We start from the raw sequence: 24,536 nt of genomic DNA on the forward strand, positions 1-24,536 counted from the left end.
TATCTACCATAGCACTCGTAGCTTCAATTATCTCGGGACCTAAGACTTTTCTTTCACTGTCTCAGTCCAAAGACAAAGGTGTCCTACAAGTACCGCCATACAAAGCCTTGAATGGAGCCATGCCTATTGTTGCTTGATAACCGTTGTTATAGGCAAACTCAACCAAAGCTAGGTGTTCATCCCAATTACCACCCATATCCACCACACAAGATCCGAGCATGTCTTCCAATGTCTGAATTGTCTGCTCAGATTGTCCATCAGACTGTGGATGATGAGCCGTACTCAAGTTCAATTGGGTTCCCAAGGCCTTCTGCAAACTATTCCAAAACCTTGAGGTGAACCTAGGATCACGATCAGAAACAATACTCAATGGCACACCATGCAGGCGAACCACATTATCCACGTAAAGCCTTGCTAGCTTATCCAGAGTATAAGTGATCTTCATAGGAATGAAGTGGGCTGATTTGGTCAACCTATCAACAATCACCCACACAGTGTCATTGCCTTTACTTGTCCGAGGCAAGCTAGTCACAAAGTCCATAGAGATATCCTCCCACTTCCAACTAGGAATAGGAAGAGGTTGAAGTAATCCAGACATGAGAGCATCTCATTTATTATTTGTGGATGACGAATAGGGTTAAGAGTCTGTAGCCCGAGTTTGTTGGAGCTACAGGATATGATGACCCTAGGGAGAAAGGTACTAGAATGGACTGCCTAGGGCACGGAAGGGAAGTATCCGATTTCGAGATTGATATGACTCATTAGATGACGTACATTAGGCTATGTATAATCCTAACACAAGTCAATACTCATACCAATGGTGATGTGAGAGAGTGGTGACCTAAACCCCAGCCATGGAATGTCTGAGATGGATACCCTAACCCAACTACCGCGGAGAACCCAAGATACAAAGATTGTTGAGGAAAAGTGACTGAGACTGCCCAGAGGAGTATGGTGTTCTATTTTAGCTTTGTGATCCTATCATATCAACAAACATGTTCATACAATAATTGCCATTTGAAATCGAGGTACTTGCTGTTCATTGAGGACTTTAATGTTCATGCCCTCAAGTTATTTCTTTATTATGGGAGTAGAGAAATGTTGCTAACTTGGTACAACACATAAGGAACATGTTCATACAATGATTTGCCATTTTTTTCTTTTCTTGATTTTGTGATTCCTAAGCATTTTCTACGGTTTTTGATCCGGTCATATCAACAAACATGCTAATCCAATGATTACTAGTTAACCTTGATATTTCAACTTAGTCCTCTGTCAAGCATTAGTTTGATATGAAAGCATAAAATCAAGATGAAGAAAATGTAACCCTGATGCGACAGGAGAATCTTCATTAATGGTCATTGCCGTATAAAATGGGATTATTTGATATTTATTTAGAACTTTAATATTCATGGCCTCAAGTTATTTCATTTTCTATGGAAGTAGAAAACTGTTGCTATAAGCAATTTGATTTCAATTGATGAGTTCTATCTTCACCTCTTACATAAGTCTCTTTATATAGCAGTCTAAAGAGACATAAATATTAATGGTAATATCCAACCACTAGCTAACACCACATACTTATTAATAACTCAACTACTACCTAACTCTTTGACAAGGGAAAGTTCATTTAACAATAAGTTCTTTTATTTTCAAACCACATCCCCTTTTATTGACTTTTCAAAAACTAGACTTGGGCTTAGGTATCAACTATGAAGTTCAACATATGTGGGCTAACTTTAACCCACTAAAACAGTCCTAGCCCCTGAAAGTCATTGGCTGATTCATGTGATAGTTTGAGGCCTTTGATGGGCCTAACCTAATAAGCTTTTTCTTTTTTAAATATTTCTTTAATTCTGCATCTTTGATATCTCAATGGTTTGTCGTAGCTATGCTCAAAATTGAGACCAAAGGATCAAGGCTTGGTAACAACAACAGCCAATATCTTGGTATAACACATAAGAATCAAGACCAGAGAGGAGAGATCCTATTTCCTATATTTATTATTATTATTTTTTTTTTTTTTTTTTTTTTTTTTTTGAAAAGATGAATGGTGGATCCATATCCTCTACTTCCTAATTTTCTTTTTCATGATTTTGTGATTGCTCTGAATTTTCTAGGATTTTGATTCTATCAAATCAAAGAACATGCTGATCTGATGATGGGTAGCTGATGCGACAAAAGAATCTTCAATGGGCATTGTAGTATGAAATGGGATTATTTAGTGATAACCTTCTTGTTGAGGACTTTACTAATCATAGCCCCAAGTTTTTTCATTTTTGATGGGAGTAGAGAAGTGTTGTTATCGTTGGTGTTAACCTTCTTGTTGAGGACTTTGTTGAGGACTTTAATGTTCATGGCCCCAAGTTATTTCATTTTTGATGTGACTAAAGAAGTGTTGTTTGATTTGGTGATGACCTTGAGGACTTTAATGTTCATGGTCCCAAGTTATTTTATTTTTTATGGGAGTATAGAAGTGTTGCTATCTTTGGCGATGACCTTCTTGATGAGGACTTTAATGTTCATGGCCCCAAGTTCTTTCATTTTTTTATGGGAGTAGAGAAGTGTGGTTATCTTGGTGTAAGACATAAGAGTCAAGATCAGAGAGTGGAGACTTTTTGTGTAAGGGATGAATGGTGTAATCCTCAACTTCCTGATTTTTTTTTCTTGATTTGTTGGTTCTGATGCATTTTCTAGGGTTGTGATTCTATCAAATCAACAAACATGCTAATCCGATGATTGGTTGCTGACCTCAATTTTTCGACTGGTAGCCTGCTGTCAACCATTGATCAGCAAGAAAATGTAGATCAGGAGGAAGATGATGTAACCATGACGTGACAAACAAATCTTCACTAATAGTCATTGCCATATGAAATGAGATTATTTGGTAATGATCTTGTTCTTAAGACTTCTTCCCAATCTTTTCATGCCTAAATAGAATCTTAGGCGACTACTATAAATTGCAATCAACAAGAACCCAGTTGGGATATTAGCTCCTCAATTCATAAACCCCAACTCGCCTAAAGTTCTGCTTCATTCTCCTAGCTCCTACATCTCCAGATTTTAATTAGTTCAAATAGCTGACTCAGTAAAGTAGATCAATGGGTTTTGTCTTGGTGGTTTTCTTTGTTCTCCTTCTTTGGTGTAGCAGTTGCATGAGTTTGGTGCTCTCACAGCAAAAAGGATCAAACGAAACAGATCACCTAGCCTTGTTGGCTTTCAAGGCTCGCATAACCAGTGATCCTTTTCATGTCGTCAGGTCCTGGAATGACTCCATCCCCTATTGCAAGTGGCCAGGCATTATATGCAGTGGTCGCCGACATCCAAGAAGGATAAGAGCCTTACGTTTACAGTCCAGTGGGTTGGTGGGATCCATGGCTCCAGAAATAGGAAACCTCAGTTTTCTTCAAGAGATTTCACTCTACAACAATAGCTTCCAAGGTGAGATCCCTCATAAGCTAAGCTCTTTGTCAAGTCTCCGTTATTTACTCCTATTCAATAACTCATTTGAAGGGGAAATCCCATCCAACATATCACGATGCTCCAACCTTATAGTACTCAGTTTGGGTTTCAATAATCTTGTAGGAAAAACCCCAGTAGAACTTAGTTCCTTGCCAAAGCTTCAAGTCCTTTCATTCCATAAGAATATGTTGACAGGACAGATCCCAGCTTCTTTTGTGAATCTTTCATCACTTCAAATCATTTCTGCTGGATTCAATGGATTGAGTGGAAATATTCCTGATACCCTTGGCCAAATGACAAGATTAACATTTCTTGGGTTTGCTGTCAATAAGTTATCCGGTACAATCCCCTCCAATGTATATAATCTTTCCTTACTTGAGAGTTTTGATGTTGGAACCAATCAACTTCAAGGGAGTCTTCCATCAAATATAGGCTTCAGTCTTCCTAATCTACGGAACCTCTTAATCGGTCACAACCAATTCCATGGATCGATTCCAATTTCTATCTCCAATATGTCAAATCTCGAAGCACTTTACCTTGACTACAATAATATTACTGGTCCAGTAGACATCGATTTTGGAAGCCTATCAAAACTCAGTTTGGTTTCAATTTTCTACAACCATTTGGGAAGTGGAAGGTCTGATGACCTGACTTTTGTCAACACAATAACTAATTGCAGTAGATTAAGACGTTTGGAGTTTGGTGATAATCAGTTTGGTGGCATTCTCCCCAAGTCCATAGCAAATTTATCAATCCAATTAGAAAAGCTCTATCTGTCACACAATCATATATCTGGAGATATTCCGGTTGAGATTGGGAACCTTGTAAGCTTACAATTCTTGGGACTATCTCGGAACTTACTCCAAGGAAGTATTCCAACTTCTATTGGAAGATTACGAGCCCTAAATGGGCTTTATTTATTTGCAAACAGATTCATAGGGCCAATCCCTGATTCTATTGGAAACTTGACAGCACTGGTGGAGCTCGAATTAGATGACAATCACTTGGAGGGAAAAATACCTTATGGAATTGGAAATTGCAAATATTTATTGCACTTTAGCTTTTCTGGAAATAGTTTCAATGGCGCCATCCCTACAGAGATATTCGATATTTTCCCATTAATAGAGCTAGGCTTTAGCAGAAATTCTTTCATTGGTGCTCTACCTTTGGAAGTGGGTCGACTGACTAATCTTGAACTCTTAGATGTTTCTGGGAACAATTTATCTGGAGAAATCCCAAGTACCCTTGGTGATTGTATAAGCTTAGAACACCTTTATATGAAGGGTAACTTACTTGAAGGATCAATACCATTTTCTCTAAGATCTCTAAAGGGCCTTCAAGATTTAGATCTTTCATACAACAATATCTCTGGTTCTATCCCGAAATATTTGGGAGCATTTAAGTTTTTACAGAACTTAAATTTATCATTTAATGATTTGGAGGGTGAGGTGTTAGTAAATGGGGTCTTTGCAAATCTGAGTGCATTTTCGATCATTGGAAACAATAAGCTATGCGGAGGCATACCAGAGCTTCATCTGCCAACATGTCAGTATAAAAAATCTAAAGGACATGATCAAGCTCATGTATTCAAGTTGATCGCCATCATAGGTGGTTGTGGGGGCTCTCTATGTTTAATTTTTATGATCGTTTTTTTCTTTGTCTACCGAAGAGGAAAAGAAACGAAAAAATCCACTCCATTCTACGTAGAGGGTCATCATTTTAATGTCTCTTATGCCCAACTCCTTAAAGCTACCGATGGATTTTCTTCTTCAAATTTGATTGGAGTCGGGAGCTTTGGTTCAGTGTACAAAGGAGTTCTCAATGATGGGAAAACCGTTGTTGCAGTAAAGGTATTCAACATTCAACAAAGTGGTGCCTCTAAGAGTTTCATGGTAGAATGTGAATCACTAAGTCAAGTCAAGCATCGTAATCTTGTAAAAATCTTAACCTGTTGCTCAAGCATAGATTATGAAGGAAACGATTTTAAGGCTTTGATATATGAGTTCATGCCAAGTGGGAATTTGGAGAGCTGGTTACATCCACATGCAAATGGCATACAAGATGAGTTAAGGCACTTAAACCTTGTAAAAAGGTTGAATATTGCCATCGACATTGCAGTAGCATTGGATTATCTCCATCACCATTGTCATATACAGATTATCCATTGTGATATAAAGCCAAGCAATATTCTTCTTGATGGTGATTTGGTTGCACATCTGGGTGATTTTGGGATTTCAAGAATTCTTTCAAAAGCCACAAGTAGATCTCATAATTACACAAGCTCAATTGGAATAAAGGGCTCTGTCGGATACATTCCACCAGGTAATGTTCATTTTTTTGTTGAGCTAAGATAAAATATTTTTGTTATTTGACTATGCTTCACGTATTACAATTAATCTAATATTTTCCTTATATTAATATAAAGTAAATTTAATGAACTTTACTCTTTATTTTTTCTACTATGCATCAAAATACTAACTTAAGATGCATAAGTTACAGAGTATGGTGCAGGTGTTGATGTTTCAATGCATGGTGATGTCTACAGCTATGGAATTCTCTTGTTAGAGATGTTCACAGGAAAACAGCCTACTCATGAAATGTTCAAAGATAACTTTAATCTTCATTCTTGGGCCGAGATGGCTTTGCCTGATGGGGTGATAGCCATCGTTGATCAATCACTTCTTTCAACAGAAGATGAAAAACAGGCAGCAACAGCCATAGTAAATATCACTGGAAATCAAGGCCATGTGAAGGATATAGTTCAAAAATGCCTCAATTTTGTTATCAGAATTGGACTTACTTGCTCAGCTGAATCACCATGGGATCGAATGGAAATAAAAGATGTACTCAAAGAGCTACTTTTGATCAAGGACACTTATCTTGGAGTTCACACCCACTAATGAAGGCTATGAATACTACCGGTAAGCCATTATTTCCTTCAAATTTGAGTTTATTATAATTATTGATACAAACCAACCTTTTTCCTTTTACTTATTTATTTTTTTGAGTTGATTATGATAATTATCTTAGTTATTTTGATAATATGGTATAGATCCATTTATTATGGTCAAGTGATTGGGTAAGAAAGATGTATCGAGATTCAAATAACCAAATACAACTAAATGGAACAAAAAACAGATTCAAGTAAACAAATGTTTAATACTTTTTTTGGATTTATTATTATTTTTATTATTATTATTTAGTAATCACATTGGGTTGATCTAGGGGTTGGTCCGAATTAGCTTTATTTCATTTCTCTTTTTTTTTTTTTTGGTAAGAATTTCCTTTCCTATTTTTAGGTTTTTTTGACCCATTTACGTACCCAAAAGAAATATTTTTGGGGAAGGAGGGTTTGTGTCATTAACATCAACACACTGGCTTTTCAACTAAAGCATATGTTGCAAATCAAGAGAATTGAAAAAAGAAGGAAATTTGATCACTCCTCTATACTTGGGGTTCTACTTATTAAATATCCCCTACTCAAACATTCGCATTTGATTCCCAAAACATCCAAACTCTCACCTCTTCTTCTGCCCAAGCGTTTTTCAATTTCTAAGTTACCCCTTGACTTGTTTAACCCAATTGGTTTTGTTATTTAGAGTTGAGCATGTTCACATTGACTGGTTCAAGTTAATTACTTGAACCACTGAATTAATCTTTGTATCTTTTCAAACAGTGAAATACCAATTACTTTCTACAAAAGAAATAAAAAAAAAAAAAAAAAAAAAAACCTACCATCTTCTTCTATCTTCCAATCTTATTAAAGAGGATAGAAAATTTTACCATTAAACCAAAGGTATTACCTTTGTTTTGAGAAGCTACGTAATGTAGCAATTTTTTGGTTGGAAGTAGGTGGTGTTTCAGTCTTTGAGAAGATACAAGATTAGTTCAGTGGTTCAAGTAATAAGTTTGAACCGATTATATGAACCGAATCAACTTGAAAGAAAGAAACCAGTTGGGTTAAAAAAAAAATGGAGGGTAACTTCGGAGTTAAAAAACATCAAACGAGAGGGAAGAGATGAGAGTTTGGATTTTGGGAACCAGATGTGAAAGTTTGAGTTAGAAAGTAATAGTAAATAGAGTCTTAGCACAAGGGAGTGATAGAAATTTGCTTTAAAAGACTTCATCATGAAAATCTAGTTAACTAATTTTTGTCAATTGAGATGAAAATTTTAATCTCCTTTTCTTCTTGATCATTCTTTAAAACTTTGAACCAGATACAGTTAGTAGTTTAGTTAAATCTACAAGTAGCTAGTTTTTCATCGTTTTCAAGAGTTTAAATGTGCTCTGAAGAATAGAAAAGTGTAAAATGCATACTCAAGCACACTATCTAGAACAATTCGTTTCTTGAGAACGAAAGAGCGACTTGGTTTACTAAATGTATTTGGCCCATTCCTCCATTCTTGAAGAATGATAGGATGCCTAGATTACTTCCCTAGTCAATGACTAGACAACAATTTAGTGTGAGGTTTCTTTGTGCAAAGCACATACTGAAAAGCAATCTTTATTAGGCACTGTCTCGCATCTTCGGAGACAATAACCCTCTGACTTTCAATGGTGACTACCAATATAGTCTTAAGGAAAGCCATGTCATAATGCACCTAAAGTGCCAATACCCAATTGTGTTTAAAGACAACTCTCTAACAAAGATAGTGTACATACAAATGCTTAATTAGTATTGAGTTCCTAGGAAATGAAGTGCATGTTGTTAACAGCATATGTTGTAATGATGAAGATTATACAAAAATTGTTATGCTGCTGCTACTGATTGTATGTTGAGACAATCATCAATAAGTAAGGTTTGAGAATATCAGTAGACTAAAGAGAGAAGGGGGGGGGGGGGGGGTAGGGATCTTTACATGTAAATTGTGTACTAGTACTTCTTGTTGTGTCCAAAACTGACTGACAATCCCAATCAAGTGTCCTGACCTGCCCTCACGAGAGACTCAGTGTGGACAACCTATTGTAGGTCTAAGAGCCGCCTCTGACTAACAAATCAACCAAAAACACAACGGTGTATGCCTCGAGCATGAGTGGCCAGAGCGCAAGTGAATAGTAGGGTGAATTGCAAATACCTGCTTGGCTTTAGGTGTTAGGTTTATATAACTTATCGTTTCCAATCCAAGCCATCACACACCGGGAATAATATCATGCCCGGATAGGCGGTTATTTCCTCAGCGATCTCCGGCAAACGACCTGGTCAAACTGCTACTAGGGCCTGCTTCATCGTGCCAGCCTAACCCAGTCGGCTCCCTATTTTTTCTGAGCCTAGTGACTCAACCGGGGTAGCTTGACTTGTGTCTATCTCAGAGCTCCCCAGTCTTAGCTATTTCCTGCTACCCTTATTTAGTTGGTGTTCTGTAAAATTTATTCTAACCTAATTGGGCGTCATCTCACTCTTTTTATCTATCATTTTACAGGTAAAGGAAGAATGAATCGTCCAACACTTCTAATGGTTTCTGGAAGTATCAATTACTTTAAATTTCTTTCAGGTTTTGTAAATCAGGTTACGTAAGGAAGTATGTACCTAATACTAATATTATACCTATGGAATCTACGTATTGCAGCCACCACTGTTTCTTTCAAAGTAAGTTGTTTTTTTAATTTTAAACTTAATAATCAAAGCCTATAGTATTGTGTAGCCAACTGGTCAATTTTAGGGAGATATTTCACTTTATTTAGTCACTTTAAGTAATGCATGAGTTAGATGAATTTTTTTGAATGAATTAAACTAAACTAATGGTACTCTTAACACATTTTTCTAAATTGAAATTTGGAATAAAAATAAGAAAAACCTAGCCATTTATCATGTAAAGAAGAGATAAAACGAAAATAAACAAAAGCGCCAATAAATACAATAAATTTCTAGAGATGCACAAATATAAGCATCTCCTGTTAGTGTCCATTGGCCAAAAGGGATCATTGAATGGAGAGAAATTACTAATAGAAAAAGAACAGTAAATGAATTGGATCTCTAACTAACTACAACTCTAAATAGGATCCATGGGGGAAATGGGAACAATAGTATAAAGGAATAGAAGAAATTAATAATAGAAAAAGAGCAGTAAATAAAATGGTTTTCTAACTAGAGAGAGGCAAGACTATAAGGCATATCTAAGTAAGATCCATTGAAGTAGTAGAAGAAATAATAATAACTGAACAGAAAGAAATTAACAAAAGAAACATAATAATAGAAAAAATGGAACTCTAACTAGAGAGAGGCATGACTCTACGCATGTCACACCCCACCTACCTAGTATTGGACTCACCTAAATACCCGTGGATGTGATTGACAATCGCAAGTGTTGAAAAATGTCATATCGGAATTGCCACATCAGCTTCCATTAGTTTTGATGATAACTGATGCGTCCAAAATCTGCTCAGCCCTTGGATCTCCACGTGCTGTCTGCCAAAAACGAAACGTCAGATGTGGCCCGACCGCTGGGGTCGGGAGTTCACCTCCGAAGGCTAAGTCAGTTGATGAACTTAATCACAAACGGCTCTGCTAGAAGCACGAGCTAATGAATGAAGAAACGGGAAAGGTGATCTAGATAGCAGAACGCTGATAGTTTAGGTCTATCAGTATGTATCTGAACCTGAGTCTCAGATAGTATTCTTTTTGATCCGTTGATCCGTTCCTCACCTTGTATGGTAGTGAGGTTTATATAGAGTGTACCTTCGAATCTCCTTCGTTGGATGCACTTGAGCCTTCTTCGGGTAGTCGTTGGATTTCATCAGTGAGATCCGTTGAGCGATAGACTTCTACTAGTTTGGACTAGTAGAGGACTCTTGAGATAACCGTTAGGTTATGCGATAGTTATCCCTTTGATAATGATTATCCGCAGCCGTCAGTTTGAGTCTGCCATCATCAGGGTGATTACCCTAATGCATAAGTAAGATTAGGGCACGCTTGTAGCCGAATAAGCTTTCTTCTTCAGCAAGCCATCTTCCGGGTCCGGTTCGCTCGGGAGCGATTCGGTTTTCTCTATCTCGACCGGGGTCGAGGGTCGGACCAGGTATGAACCCGGTCTGATCATAAACTCTCCATATCAATAACAAACATAAAGTACTAATGGCTATACTGAGTTGTGTATGTCCTATTTAATATCAAAAGATGGGACCTAATCCAACTCATTACTGGATATTCAAGTCCAAGTCAAGACCTGCAAGATGGACATGAAGTCTAAGTCAAGATAAACATGAAGAATGGAATACAAAAAGACTCAAGAATATCAACTCAAGCTTAAGCAAGAAGATTTAGCAAATTAGGACTTATGACACTTTTGTATACATTTATATGTAATTGCATTCATTTTCATCAAAACCATGTGCATCATGTCATTAGATTGACCTAGGACATGTTAGAAGTGTGTATGTGAACTTCAAGTTGGATAGAAGACCTAAAATACCCCTTAAGTCCCATTGTGTGCCTCTATGTTGTGAACGGACGTCCGTTGGGTCTCAGACAGCGATCCGTCTAGTCACACAAGCCCGACGGATTTTTTGTCTGGTCACAACAGCCTAGACGAATTTTTTTTCTGACCAGATGGACATCTGTTTAATTAAAAGTGTCTTAACAACTATTTTTTAATTAGACGACGATCCATATGTACTAAAATTACACTCAACTTTTCAAGAGTTGGGAGGTTGGACCAAGCAATTGCATGCCGTCTTTATAAGCCCAACCACTGCCATTTGAGAGCTTCTACCTTACCAATTGAGTTATTTCTCCCCAATTACTCTCAAGCTCCAAATTTGTCAAGATTGACTTGTTATTGCCTTTCATCCTCTCTCATCCTTGAAAAACATTCCAAGGTGTTAAGTAAGCTTGTGGAAGCTAAACTTGAGTTGATTGAAGGCTTTGGTGGTGCATTCATTTCCATTTGAGCATACACTCTCATTGCATCACACTCACATAAGGGGTAAAGTGTCACATCCTTTGTTAGGTAATATCCTTTCATTTCTTGTATCTTGTTAGTTCAATTCTATTCTAGTTTGATTAGAATTGATTAAAGTGCTCTTCCCCATGAACAAAGACTGTAAATGGTGCTCTTGCCCTATTGAGCATAGATTATAAGAGCTTAACTCTCCACCTAATGTATTGAAATATAATCATTAGTGGAATACTCTCTCGAGGCCAAGAGAGGAGTGGACGAAGCAAGACTTGTAAATTTGAACCACTATAAAATCCTTTTGTTGTGGTTGATTGCAATTGTTCATTTTCATTTTAATTTCATATTTAGTCTTCAATTTGCAATTAAATTGAAAAATTAGGCAAATCCACTAGTTCCAATCTATTCACCCCCCGGCCGCTTTCTATGTTGCATTGACAATAAGGATCCAGTACATATTCAATCTACAACTAGTCTACACTATAACATAATCCAAGGGCGAGAATAATAATAGTAATATCCAAAACAGTGATGAAAGTGTCAAACGGAAATCAACCGAAGTAAATATGTGATGAAAGGACATAAGTGAGTTCAGTTACAATTGTTCTCTCTCTCTCTCATATCAATTGGTAAATATCCCACTCAAAAGTTTCTATATCTTGTACCAATTTTCACTTCTGCTTTATAAGAGGACTATACATCATGTAAAAATTGGACCTGGACTAGATAGATTAAGGCCCAGGTAAAAGATTTCATGTGCCAAAGATTAGACTTGGACTAGCTTGATTAAGCTCAGTTTTATTATATTAGATCTCAGTCCAGATCTTTTTAAAACCCGTTTCAATCTGAGTTTATATGGACCATCGTTGTCAAAGGTGTTTGGAGCAGTTTTCCTTGCAAGGTGTGCTTTAGTTGCCTAGGTAATATTCAGTATGGATACCTTGAAGCACTTTATAAAGCAATGGGTTTAACCCTGTGGTGTTGATCAATTGACAAAAACCAAAGCCTTGTAGTATGAGATCAAGAGTTCGAATTTTTTTGAGGTCAGGGCAAAGCTTGGTATGGGTAAATGATTGCCCACTCCCCTTATATAAAGAGTTACCCGTCCCCAAAAAAAAGACATCCAACATTTAGATAGATCTCTCTTCTTTTCTCATGTGCAAAATTTCCAACATTTAGATGGATCTCTGTACTTGTCTCATGTGCAAGATTGGTGAAGTTTTCACCTAGTGTTTCATTGTGCCCATATTTGGTTCTAAATGATGTCCTAAAGACATCACTAGACTTTACTCTCAACTGATGATATCTAAATCTCAGATCAATCTTTGAGAAAACAACGGCACCTTTCAACTAATCAAACAAGTCATCGATCCTAAGAAGATGATACTTAATTTTGATCGTCAACTTGTTCAATTCTCGGTAATCTATACACATCCACATACTACCGTCCTTCTTCACGAACAAAATCGGGGCTCCCCAAGGTGAAACACTTGGTTGAATAAACCCTTTGTCTAACAATTCATTCAACTGGGTTTGAGGTTCTTTCAACTCTGTTGGAGCCATACAGTACGGAGCTTTCGAAACTAGGGCTGCTCCTAGAATTAGATCAATAGAAAACTCTAATTCTCACTAAAGGCAAACTAGACAAATCATCAGGGAAAGCATCGGGAAAATCCTTGACAACCCCAATATCAGACAACTGCTTTGCACCTTCTGAAACATGTACAGAAGAGGAAAGTAGTCCAACATCCTTAGTCCACTCTCTGACTTTCACAGTCACAGTAACAACCTTCTTACTCAGCTTTCCTTGATTTCCTTGATATTCAAACGGATAAGCATCTTTAGGATGAAACAGTACTTTCCTTTCAGAACAAAGAATGACTACTCCATACTTTGTCAACCAATCCATTCCAACTATCACATCAAAGTCTTTCATATCAAGCATTATTAACCAAACTTCCAAAATTCTACTAGCTATAGTTACTGGACAAGACTCAACCACTTCATCTAATCTTACAACAGATCTGATAGGAGTACTAATAACAATTCCTCTTTCCAATTTCACAAGTGTGATAGGGATATGACTCACAAATGAAGATGCAATGAATGAATGAGATGTGCTAGTATCAAATAATACAAATGCAGAAGTAGATAATACAGGAATAATATCTGTCACCACACCATGATCTGTCTCAGATTCAGAACTAGTAACACTGAAAACTTTCCTTGATGAAGCATTATGAGCAGGCTTAGTCATAGCTGACATCTAAGGATTAGGTTTCTGAGTGCAATTACGAGAGTACTGACCTGCCTTTCCATAGTTAAAGCAAGTCACACCCCTAATGACAAGTGGAGCTGCTGAGGTAGGAACTACAGGTCTCTAATTACTCACCACTGGATGAAGATTTGCATACACAAGTCCAGTACCTTGTTTCTCACCACAGAACGTACCGGTCCACTACTAGATCCATAGCTTGAGCCAGAGCTAAAACTAGAAGTAGCACCTCTAGGCTGAAAAGTACGTGCAGGAAATGGAGTAGGCCTAGAGAATCTCCGGTTACAGTCCACCAGATTGTTCCGATTAGCTACTGATCTCTGGAGCTGATAATGCTCTCTCTCATTATACTCCACTTTCTTGGCATTCTACACCATCTGAGGCATAACCTTCAATTGGTTGAATAGCAAGATAAGTCTTCAGTGACAATCACAAACCCTTGAATAACTTCTTCGCCTTCTCACAATCACCTCTTGATGCTTCAGGGGAAAAGAAGAACTGTGAAACCCAGCCTTAACCTTGACCCGGAAACCCTGTTGTTTGTAGGTCCAACAACCCGAAGTAAAGCAAGAAGTCAGCTATGGGCCATCCCAGTGGAAGACTTGGTGACTAGCTTTGAATCCATGAGTGTTGATGTCAGTGTTCAATTTATGGAAACTGTATCCTGATGAAGATCGGATTAATTGATGGACTTGGAGTGCTCTCTGTATTGGTTCGAAGGCATTTCTACCTACTAGGTAAGTCACTTGGTGTGTGTGCAAAACCCTTTATGTTTGGATTTGATCTGAGCCTTCAATTCCCTGTTTTGGACTTGCTGTCCTGATTGGTCGACTCATTGGTCGACTGGACCAATTGACCAATGGGTTCTGTCTTTGCTAATTAGGTCTTGCTTGCTCTATTTATGTCCAATCTCGAGTCTACTTCGTATTTTCTGCCTCCAAACTCTTTGGAATGTACCAGAGCCCTCTGCAAGTCATCTCCCTTGCATCCTTGGTGATTATCTTGACGGATCTTCGTCAAAACTCGTGTTTCTACACAAAAAGGTATGTGATCATCCTCTTCTGTGTTTTATCTTTGATTCTTCGTTACTTTTCTTTCCTTTTCTGATTGAGGACAGTAGTAGTGATGTTGTATCTCTGTTGCAACCATCATTATACTCATTCCCTCTCTTTTCCTAAGGATCTAAAGCTTGGTGGATGATCTTCATCAAGATCATCACTCGCTTTTGAAGGAAAACTTGTATTCGTTCACTTTCCCTATTTAGATTATTGTTCTTCAGCCTTAGATCTAATTTTCTTAAAGATCTATGCCTATTATTCATGATTCCTTTGATACAATGTGTTATCCATCATCTTATTGTTCTTGTCCATGATTTTTACTATGAATTCTTCAAGAACCATGATTAATCTAATTATGGTAACTTTTGTTTCCTAATTTGTAACTTGAAAACTTGATTCCATTAGTGTTTTGAAGTCCTCTATACACTAGGATGCTGCCATTGTAGTTTACCCCTTGTTTAGTACCCTTTTGAACCACCAAATTCGGTTCTTTATTCTCAAAATTCTGATTTTTTAAGGCCACTGTCTCGGTTGGTAGACTCATTGGTTGACTGAGGCAGTAGACCAAGTCAATCGACCAATGAGTACAGCAACTCCATATTTGGTCTGTTTTGGATGTTTTGATATCTTTCCTTCTAGGTATCTTTCCTAATATGTTGTATACACTTGTTTAGGACTTTCTTCTCAAGTCTTGTCAAGATCTTACTTGATTTCTTAAGATTCCTTTGCGAGTTATAAAAGGTAAGGATGGTTACTTCCTTAACTACATAGATTGCATATCTTAGTTTCTATATTTGAATCTTATTAGTTTATTTCTTTAATTAGATTCTTATAATGCTATATTACTGTTGTACTATCTTGATTACAATAGCATTACTTATTTATGATTCATGTATGACTTACTTATCAATTACACGAAAGATATATGTTGTTATTGATTTCTTTCCATATATGAAGTTACTATATATGTAATGTTATGGATTCATGTTTGTGGATGATTAAGTATGGTTTGGAAAGGAGAGGTGTCCTTTTGACGCTTCTGTCCTTGGACTACTACGAGAATATTATGGGATGTTTCCGGAGATGCCCTTTTGACACCTTCCTAAACTGTTGGATGACATATTTAGGACTATCTAGTAGTGTTTGGCTAGGATGTCCCGTTATGTCAGACCCTAATCGGAGGAGTATTGAGACCGAACGACCCATGGTAGCAATGGGGATTCATGGGCGCTCAAGACCGGTAACCAATCCGTGAGAGGACAGGAATCACATTGTGGGGACCATTAATCGGTAGGGTTGCATATGGATAGACTTGGGCTCACGGGCGCTCAAGACAGGTAACCAACCCCGTGAGGGGACGTGAGAGCTTCCCGTTTACCATATGTGGATGACCTATAGGGTTGATGAGTCCGTAGTCAAGGACTATGAGGACTCTAGTGTGAAGGATACCGGAAAGGATCGCCAGGGGCGAGGAATGGACGTATCTAGATCTGACTTGATGTAACTGAGTAGGAGACTTGCATTTGGCTAAGCTTTGACCCTGACATGCGCCGGTACTTAGACCAGTGGTGATGTGAGAGAGTGGTGACTTAACCCCTAGCCATGGAATGTCCTGAGGGATGCTGGACCCACTACCAAAAGGCGTTGTGGGATGAGACCTTCCTAAAGAAGTACGGTGTTATGACTTAAAGCATGTCTACCAATAGAGACCAGCATACATAGAGTTAGAATCATATTGCATCATGTGTTTCATATCATATAGCATTTTACTTTGCTTTGAAATCCTGCCATTTATGTTGTTATGGATTAACTGCCTTACTGAGTTTCTTTGAAACTCATTCCTTCTGTACAATGTTTTGTTAGACTACTCTACAGGTATTGATGACTATGAAAGTCAATTCGAGGAAGCGCAAACTGAAGAGGTGTACTACACGCAAGGTGCTGGCAACCATGAAGATTACGTTGAGGATTCCTCAAGTGGTTTTGCTTGTTACCAGGATTAGTGTCACATCCTCCCAGCCGGTACCCTATCTGGCATACCCAAGAGTGTGATCCACAGCCCGAAGATCAGGTATCGAGTAATCAACCTCCCACATAAACAATAACATAATCATGAACAATAACAATAAAAGTGCGGAAGATAAACCATAGATCCAAATAAGAAAAGAATGAATCATATATAAATCAGAATACTAGATATAATCAGAGTGTCAAAAACAGATAAGTAAAGTGAGGCAAAATCCCACTCTACAACCAGCGGAAAAGTAGTTCTAAAAGAGAATAAGCAAAACAAAATCTAATCCCAGTAGCAAGTACAATGGGTAACTAAATTGTTCTCCACTTTATAGACAACATCCCTATAAGTATAAATCTCATAAACGGCAGAAGGGCGCTTCCACTCAATGGTCGGACTAAGCATCGTACGGAGCATAACCACTCGCGGGATCTTCAGTGTAATTGTTGTAACCGCAATCACCTTCCTGGAGATATGCCTCATCGCCTTGCGCTTCTTCATAGGGACCGTCATAATATTCAAGACTGCAGAATAGTCTAACAAACATTGTACAATAAAGGAATGAGTTTCAAAGAAACTCAAGAAGGCGATTAAATCCATAATAACATAAATGGCGAGGATTTCGTAACAAACATAAATGCAATATGGTATGAGACAAGCAATGAATGAATGAATCTAACTCTATGTATGCTTGTCTCTATTGGCAGACATGCTTTAAGTCATAGCACCGTACTTCTTTAGGAAGGTCTCAATCACTCATCATCAGTTGGTAATGGGTCCGGCATCCCTCGGGACATTCTATGGCTGGGGGTTAAGTCACCACTCTCTCACATCACCATTGGTCTAAGTACCGGCGCATGTCAGGGTAAAGCCTAGCCAAATGCAAGTCTTCTACTTAGTTACATCAAGTCAGATCCAGATACGTCCATTCCTCGTCCCTGACGATCCTTTCCGGTATCCTTCACACTAGAGTCCTCATAGTCCCTGACTACGGACTCATCAACCCTATTGATCATCCACATATGGTAAACGGGAAGCTCTCACGTCCTCTCACGGGTTGGTTACCGGTCTTGAACGCCCGTGAGCCCAAATCTAACCATATGCAACCCTACCAATAAACGGCCCCCACAATGTGATTCCTGTCCTCTCACGGGTTGGTTACCGGTCTTGAGCGCCCATGAATCCCCATTGCTACCACGGGTCGTTCGGTCTCAATACCCCTCTGATTAGGGTTTGACATAACAGGACATCCTAGCCAAACACTACTAGACAGTCCTAGATATGTCATCCAACAGTTTAGGAAGGTGTCCATAGGGCATCTCCGGAAACATCCCATAATATTCCCGTAGTAGTCCAAGGACAGAAGTTTCAAAAGGACACCTCTCCTTTCCAAACCATACTTAAGCATACACATGCATCAATTCATATCATCACATATATGGTAACTTCATATATGGAAAGAAATCAATAATCACAATCACTTTGTATATAACTGGTAAGTAAATCATACATGAGTCAATTCAATATGATTAAGTAATGCTACTGATATCAAGATAGTACCACAGTAGTATAACATCATAAGAATCTAATTAAAGAAATAACTTAACAAGATTCTAATATAGAAACTAAGATATGCAATTTATGTTGTTAAAGAAGTAACCATCCTTACCTTTTATAACTCGCAAAGGAATCCTAAGAAATCAAGTAAGATCTTGGCAAACTTGAGAAGAAGGTCCTAAACAAGTGTATACAACATATTAGGAAAGATCCCTAACAGAAAGATACCAAAACATCCAACACGGACCAATTCTCTGGAGTTGCTTGTACTCATTGGTCGAGTGGATTTGGTCGACTGGTCCAATACGACCAATGTAGACAAAGAGCCTAAAAAAAACAGAGTTTTAAGATATAAAATCCGAATTTGGTGGTTCAAAAGGGTACTAATCAAGGGGTAAACTACATCAGTAGTATCCTAACATAAAGGGGACCTCAAAACACTAATCCAATCAAGCCATCAAGATCCAAATTAGGAAACAAAAAGTTACCATAATTAGATCAACCATGAATCTTGAAGAATTCAAGATAGAAATCAAAGACAAGAACAACAGGAGAATGGATCATTGCTTCAGGTAAAGGTATCATGAAAAGCATACTGAGATCTTCAAGGAAATAGGCTTAAAAGCATAAATCTAAATAAGGAAACAAAACCTACCATATATGTAACTATCATGATTCATGAAGAAAACATGGTATGGTAGAAGAGAAACAACTAGAGATTGATAGATCATGGATCATGAAAAGAAAACACAGCAATTGACTACTAACATGATCAATATAGAAGATCCAAGGAGATCAGAATTCAAATCAGAAGTTAAACAAAGACTAGATCATGGTTTGATCATGATTCCTTCAAAAGCTTGCAATGATCATGGTTAAGATCATTGTTCTAGCCATTAATCCTTAGGATGATCATGAGAGACAAGTCCAGAGATGTTTGCAACAGAGAATGCAGCATCTCCTCTACTGTCTCAACTCAAAAAGGAAAGAAAAACAGAGATGGAGGAGAAGAAGAGAGTGTAGACATACCTTTGATGCAAAAGGAAGAGTTTCGACGAAGATCCGTCAAGAAAATCACCAAGGATGCAAGGGAGATGACTTGCAGAGGTCTTTGGTTCGTTCCAAAGAGTTTGGAGGCAGAAAATACGAAGTAGACTCGAGATTGGACTTAAATAGAGCAAGCAAGACCTAATTGCCAAAGACAAGCACTCATTGGTCGAGTGGATTGGTCGATCTGGTCCAATCGACCAATCGCCGACCAATGTCGACAAAGAATTCCAAAACAGGGAATTGAAGACCCAGATCAAATCCAATCCTAAAGGGGTTTGCACACATAACAAGTGACTTACCTAATAGGTAGAAATGCCTTCAAACCATGATAAAGAGCACTCCAAGTCCATCAACTAATCCGATCTTCATCAAGATTCAGTTTCCATAAATAGAACTTCATCATCAACTCTCATGGATTCAAAGCCAGACACCAAGTCCTCCACTGGGATGGCCCAAAGCTGACTTCTTACTTTACTTCGGGTCACTGGACCTACAAATAACAAGGTTTCTGGGTCAAGGTTAGGGCTGGGTTTTACAATTAGCCCTGAGGTGGAATGGGAACGTCTGAGCATAGTTGATGAAGTCTACGTTTATAAAGATGTTCTCTATAAAGTAGAATAGACTTTAGTTTAGTATGCTTCAGTTTTCTTTCCTATTTTAGATACAGTTGTAATCTTTCTTTTGATTTACGAACTACTTTTCCGCTGGTTGTAGAGTGGGATTCCGCCTCACTTTACTTATTGATTTAGACACTCTGATTATCTTTCGTACTCTGATTATATATGATTTATTCTTTCCTTATTTGGATCTTTGGTTTACCTTTTGTACATTGTTTAGTATTGTTCATGATTATGTTATTGTCTATGTGGGAGGTTGATTACTCGATACTTGATCTTCGGGGCTGTGGATCACACACTCGGCTATGCCAGGTAGGGTACCGGCTGGGTGGATGTGACAAGAACAATCTTCAAACTTCTGCTGATACTCAAGGACTGTACTAAAGCCCTAAATGAGAGCCATGAATTCAGACTCCATAGCATCTCTCACAAACTCAAGAAAATAGTTCTTGCAGAAGGCTTCTTTGAAAATTTCTCAAGTAAGATTCTAATGCAATGCTTCGAGAATCAGCCTAGTAGCATTCCACCAAGCATCAACCTCATGCTGCAGCCTCTGCTCAGCACACAAGATCTTCTGAGCATCATTATAGCGGAGGTTATGGAAAGCTTTCTCTAACTCTTTAATCCACTTGTTCTGAAACAAGACATCCCTGGTGATTCTAGTGAAAGTAGGGACTTGGAGCTTCATGAAATGTTCCATCAGCTTCGAATGAGGTTCTGGAGCAAAACCATCAACATTGACACCAACCACAGCAGTACCAGTCCCAAGAGGATTATGAGCTGCTTGTCCGATCTGTTGAGTAGTCGTGAAACCTTGCATCATAGTATTAAACTGATTTGGTTGCTGATGCATCATGTTTCCCAGAATGTTCATCACATCTTGAATAGAGACTACCACAGCCAGGTCTAGAGGAATAGGGTTTCCACCAGTAGGAGGCACATCAGTTCTTGGAACTTCAGCATTCTCATTCCCAGCAAGGGTCTCAACATTAGCCAAGTTATTGACACCATTGGCTTCTTCCTGCTGACCATTCAACACACTGCAATTCCTTAACTGAACCATTTTGCAAAATACCAAAATTAACAACACTGAAATGTTAAGTCTAGAAAAAGATTCTTCATGCCAACAGACTTCAATTCATTGCAAACAACAGTATACAGAAGTTGTATTTAGCACAAAAATCAAAAACCACCAAAACAGGGCCAAAAATAGCAACTAGGCCGGTTGCTTGGTCAATCGACCGGTACAAGCGACCGCCTCAAGTACCACGACAAAAACATCTTTATATTCAGTTTTTGGCTTCCCATTTCATTCCACACTTGCCAAAACACAAAAAGGACTTTGGGGATTTCGTTCTTAGGTTAAGGAAGATTATTTGGAGACTCCGTTGACTTCGAAACTACTTTCCACACCTTTCTTTCATGCTACACAGGTAATCTTCTCTCAAAACCCTCTTTTCTATGGTTTGAATGAGAGTTTCACCAATGCACAACTTTTTTCTAGGTTTTCTTTGGTGCAAAACACTTCTTTTCTTTTATAGAACATGTCTAGGCATAGATTTACTGTTCACTATCCATTTTTACACACATGGGTATCTCATAGACATATTCTAACTCTCTTTTTCTCTCTTTCTTTATCTAAAAATCAGATTTCATCTAGATGGCTGCCCGCAGAGGTAGGAGAGTTCCTATTCGCGGCCGAGGTCATGGATGTGGTCAAGGTGACACCCATGATCCAATACATCCAGATTACTTTAGATCTCTAGAGGCTCAGGAGCTCTATTTTGGTCACTTTAGTCATTGCCGGGTCGAGTTGGGTAGCCCCGTTGTGACCAGAGAGTTACAGGAGTTCTAGATCGCAGAGAGATTCGCGGATGTGGGATGGGGTAACATGTTGACATTGAATGACACTGCATATCCCAAGCTTGTCAGGTTCGTTCTACAGGAACTTGACCTTTTATGAGGAGCCAGTAGGGGAGGCAGGCACTAGCCTCATCATAGAGAGTAGGGTGAAGGACAGGGACATCCGACTCTCTACTCGGAATCTCGCTTACATTCTTCAGATTCCATACATACCCACAGAGAGGAGATGGCTTGAGCCAGGGGCAGAGTTTGATGATGTCAACTAGGAGGAGAGGGCTTTCATCTATTCTGCCATATGCTACCATGACTACAGCGAAGTTGAGTTGGTGATTGAGCAGCTTCCCTCCTGTACGATTATCTCTAGTATCATTGCTAGGAACCTACTGCCTAAGGCAAGTCATCAGAGTGAGATATCCCTTCAGGGTGAGATAGCCTAGGCTTTGGTGGCACCATCTATCACCAATGACTTCAAGGGTGAGGAGGTCTTACCTATCAGCTTGATGATGATGATTAGGGAGACTCATGGCCACCATCTCAGTTTGAGGTAGGCGGTCCATCTGGGGCTCAATGTACATCAAAGGGGCCACAGACTTCAGCACCTACCTAGGCTAGAGATCTGATCATTCGGGTGGAGCATCTAGAGCATCATCAGGCAGCAGTGAGGGATCAGCTGGCAAAGTGCTTGGATATTCTTCGCCAACTAAGGCCAGTAGCACCACCACCACCATAGGAGTAGCTTAGTCTAGATTTGCTCTTTTTGTTGACTTAGTACAGACTGACTTTAGGATTTCATATAGTTATTGTCATTTTTATTTCACCACATGTTCACTCCCTACACATTTTGACTTGTAAAGCGTGAGTCACACTTCAGATTATGGAAGGCTTATCTTATTAATGAAATATAGTTATGCTTGTTGCATTTTCAATTATTGTCTTTTATGCACTTCTTGATAATCATAGTGTGAGAATATGTTTCGCTTTATTTATGATAAGTTATGCCAAAACACAAAAATTCATTTACTTTATTGTTTCACTTTCTAGCGAAGGATTTCTCCTATTATTCACTTCTAATAATTTTGAGTCACTTCTAGATCTAGGACTTAAATTTGCCCATCTATGAATTGTATTAACTATTATTGACTTTGTAAAACTAGTGCTTTGATACCACCTCTATCACACCCCACCCGCCGGTCTTGGTTATACCTGACAACCTGTGGGTGCAATCTATCACATGATCCACGGTCTTACCCATCAATAATAATAAATGCAAGAAATAGATAATCAAGAGCAAGAGCAGGTTCAAATAATTAATCAAAAGAATCACAGGAATCCAAATACTCCAAAGAATGAATCAAAGAAAGAATCAAATCAAAGTAGTCAAGTTCAAAAATTAACTAGTTCAATGGAAACAATAAAATAAACTAAATCAGTTTCTTTCCGGTAGACTTTTCTAAAGCTATAGTCTTCTCTTCTAAAACAATAAGATAGGGAATTCTCTAGTTCTTCTCCAAGGATTTCTCAAAATGTCTGACAATCTGCCTTCTTCAGACATCAATGGGTGTTGTAGGCGCACTCCAAGCATCCGCAGGAGACTTCATGGACCACATCTTCCTCTCCTACTGATGGTGCCACATCCTCTTCATATATGTTGTCACATCCACCCAGCCGGTACCCCATTTGGAATACCCGGGATGTGATCCACAGTCCAAGGATCAATGATCTAAGGTCCATGCCTCCCACACACACGGTAACACAATCATGAACAGTAATAATCAATGGTAAAAAAACAGTTAATACTAAGTATAATGAATAAGATAAGATTAACTAAATTAGAGTGCGGAATATAGATAATAATAGAATGTGATCAAAATCATAAAGGGTGAGAAGGTGTGGTAGCCACCCTCTCAGAGCAGCGGAAAAGAAGTAAATCAAGTTAGTTACATATCCAAGTGTTACCAGAATAATTCAAAAACAAGTTAATTACAAGATCCAAAGTTCCACAAATACACCAGGGGAATGGGGCACTATGCTAGGGTTTCTTCTATACTAATGGTAGTCTCCTCAACAGTACGGATGAAGTAAACCCAACACTGCCGCTCCCGCACAACTGTGGGGCTAACCCTGGTGCAGATAGTAATCCTCCTCGGCTCCAATATACGGATCCTCACCGACGCCACTACTCGGAGGGTAGTATGTGGAATCATCGTCCGCCTCATAGGAGGTGCCATCGTAATCTTCGGTACCTGGAATGTAATCTAAAACATTTGCACAAAAGTAATGAGTTCGAAGAACTCAGCAAGGAAGTTATCCCATAATTAGAAATCATACCCATTCAGAACATATAATAATGCAATGCGATATGGAACATATGATGCAGATATGAGCCTAACTCTATGAATGCTGGTCTCTAGGGTAGACATGCTTTAAGTCATAGCACCGTACTTCTCTGGGTCGTCAGTCACTCTCCCATTTCCATATCTTGGGAATGCCCGGGGAAGATCGGTAAAGTCATCAAAAAGCCGTGGTAAGGGGATCGGTCACCACTCTCTCACATAACCATTTGGTCAAGTACTGGCGCATGTCACAGTAAAGCCTAGCCCAATGCAAGTCATCTACTCATTCGGTCAAGTCAGATTCAGATACGTCCATTCCTCGCCCCCGGCGATCCTTTCCGGTATCCTTCACACTAGAGTCAGCAAAATCCCGGATTTCGGACTCATCAACCCTATTGGTCATCCACATATAGTA

At 38.6% G+C, this 24,536-nt stretch overlaps 1 protein-coding gene across 1 annotated transcript; it reads left to right on the forward strand.

Moving 5' to 3' along the window:
• Window positions 1–2,930: 2,930 nt before the first annotated feature.
• LOC149012234 (LRR receptor-like serine/threonine-protein kinase EFR) lies at window positions 2,931–9,028 on the forward strand. Its single transcript, XM_089160125.1, has 3 exons — window positions 2,931–5,784; window positions 5,962–6,383; window positions 8,883–9,028. Exons 1-2 carry the CDS (start codon window positions 3,102–3,104, stop codon window positions 6,360–6,362), a joined length of 3,084 nt encoding a protein of 1,027 aa, XP_089016251.1. The 5' UTR covers window positions 2,931–3,101; the 3' UTR covers window positions 6,363–6,383; window positions 8,883–9,028.
• The last annotated feature ends 15,508 nt before the right edge of the window (window positions 9,029–24,536 follow it).

The sequence above is a fragment of the Hakea prostrata genome, chromosome 6 (assembly GCF_041222555.1).
Source record: "Hakea prostrata isolate BN-2017 chromosome 6, UWA_Hpros_2, whole genome shotgun sequence".
Classification (NCBI taxonomy): domain Eukaryota; kingdom Viridiplantae; phylum Streptophyta; class Magnoliopsida; order Proteales; family Proteaceae; genus Hakea; species Hakea prostrata.

Coding starts and splice junctions, on each gene's coding strand:
- LOC149012234 (XM_089160125.1), top strand. CDS start 3,102: ATGGGTTTTGTCTTGGTGGTTTTCTTTGTTCTCCTTCTTTGGTGTAGC. Junction 5,785..5,961: donor TGTCGGATACATTCCACCAG/GTAATGTTCATT, acceptor CATAAGTTACAG/AGTATGGTGCAGGTGTTGAT.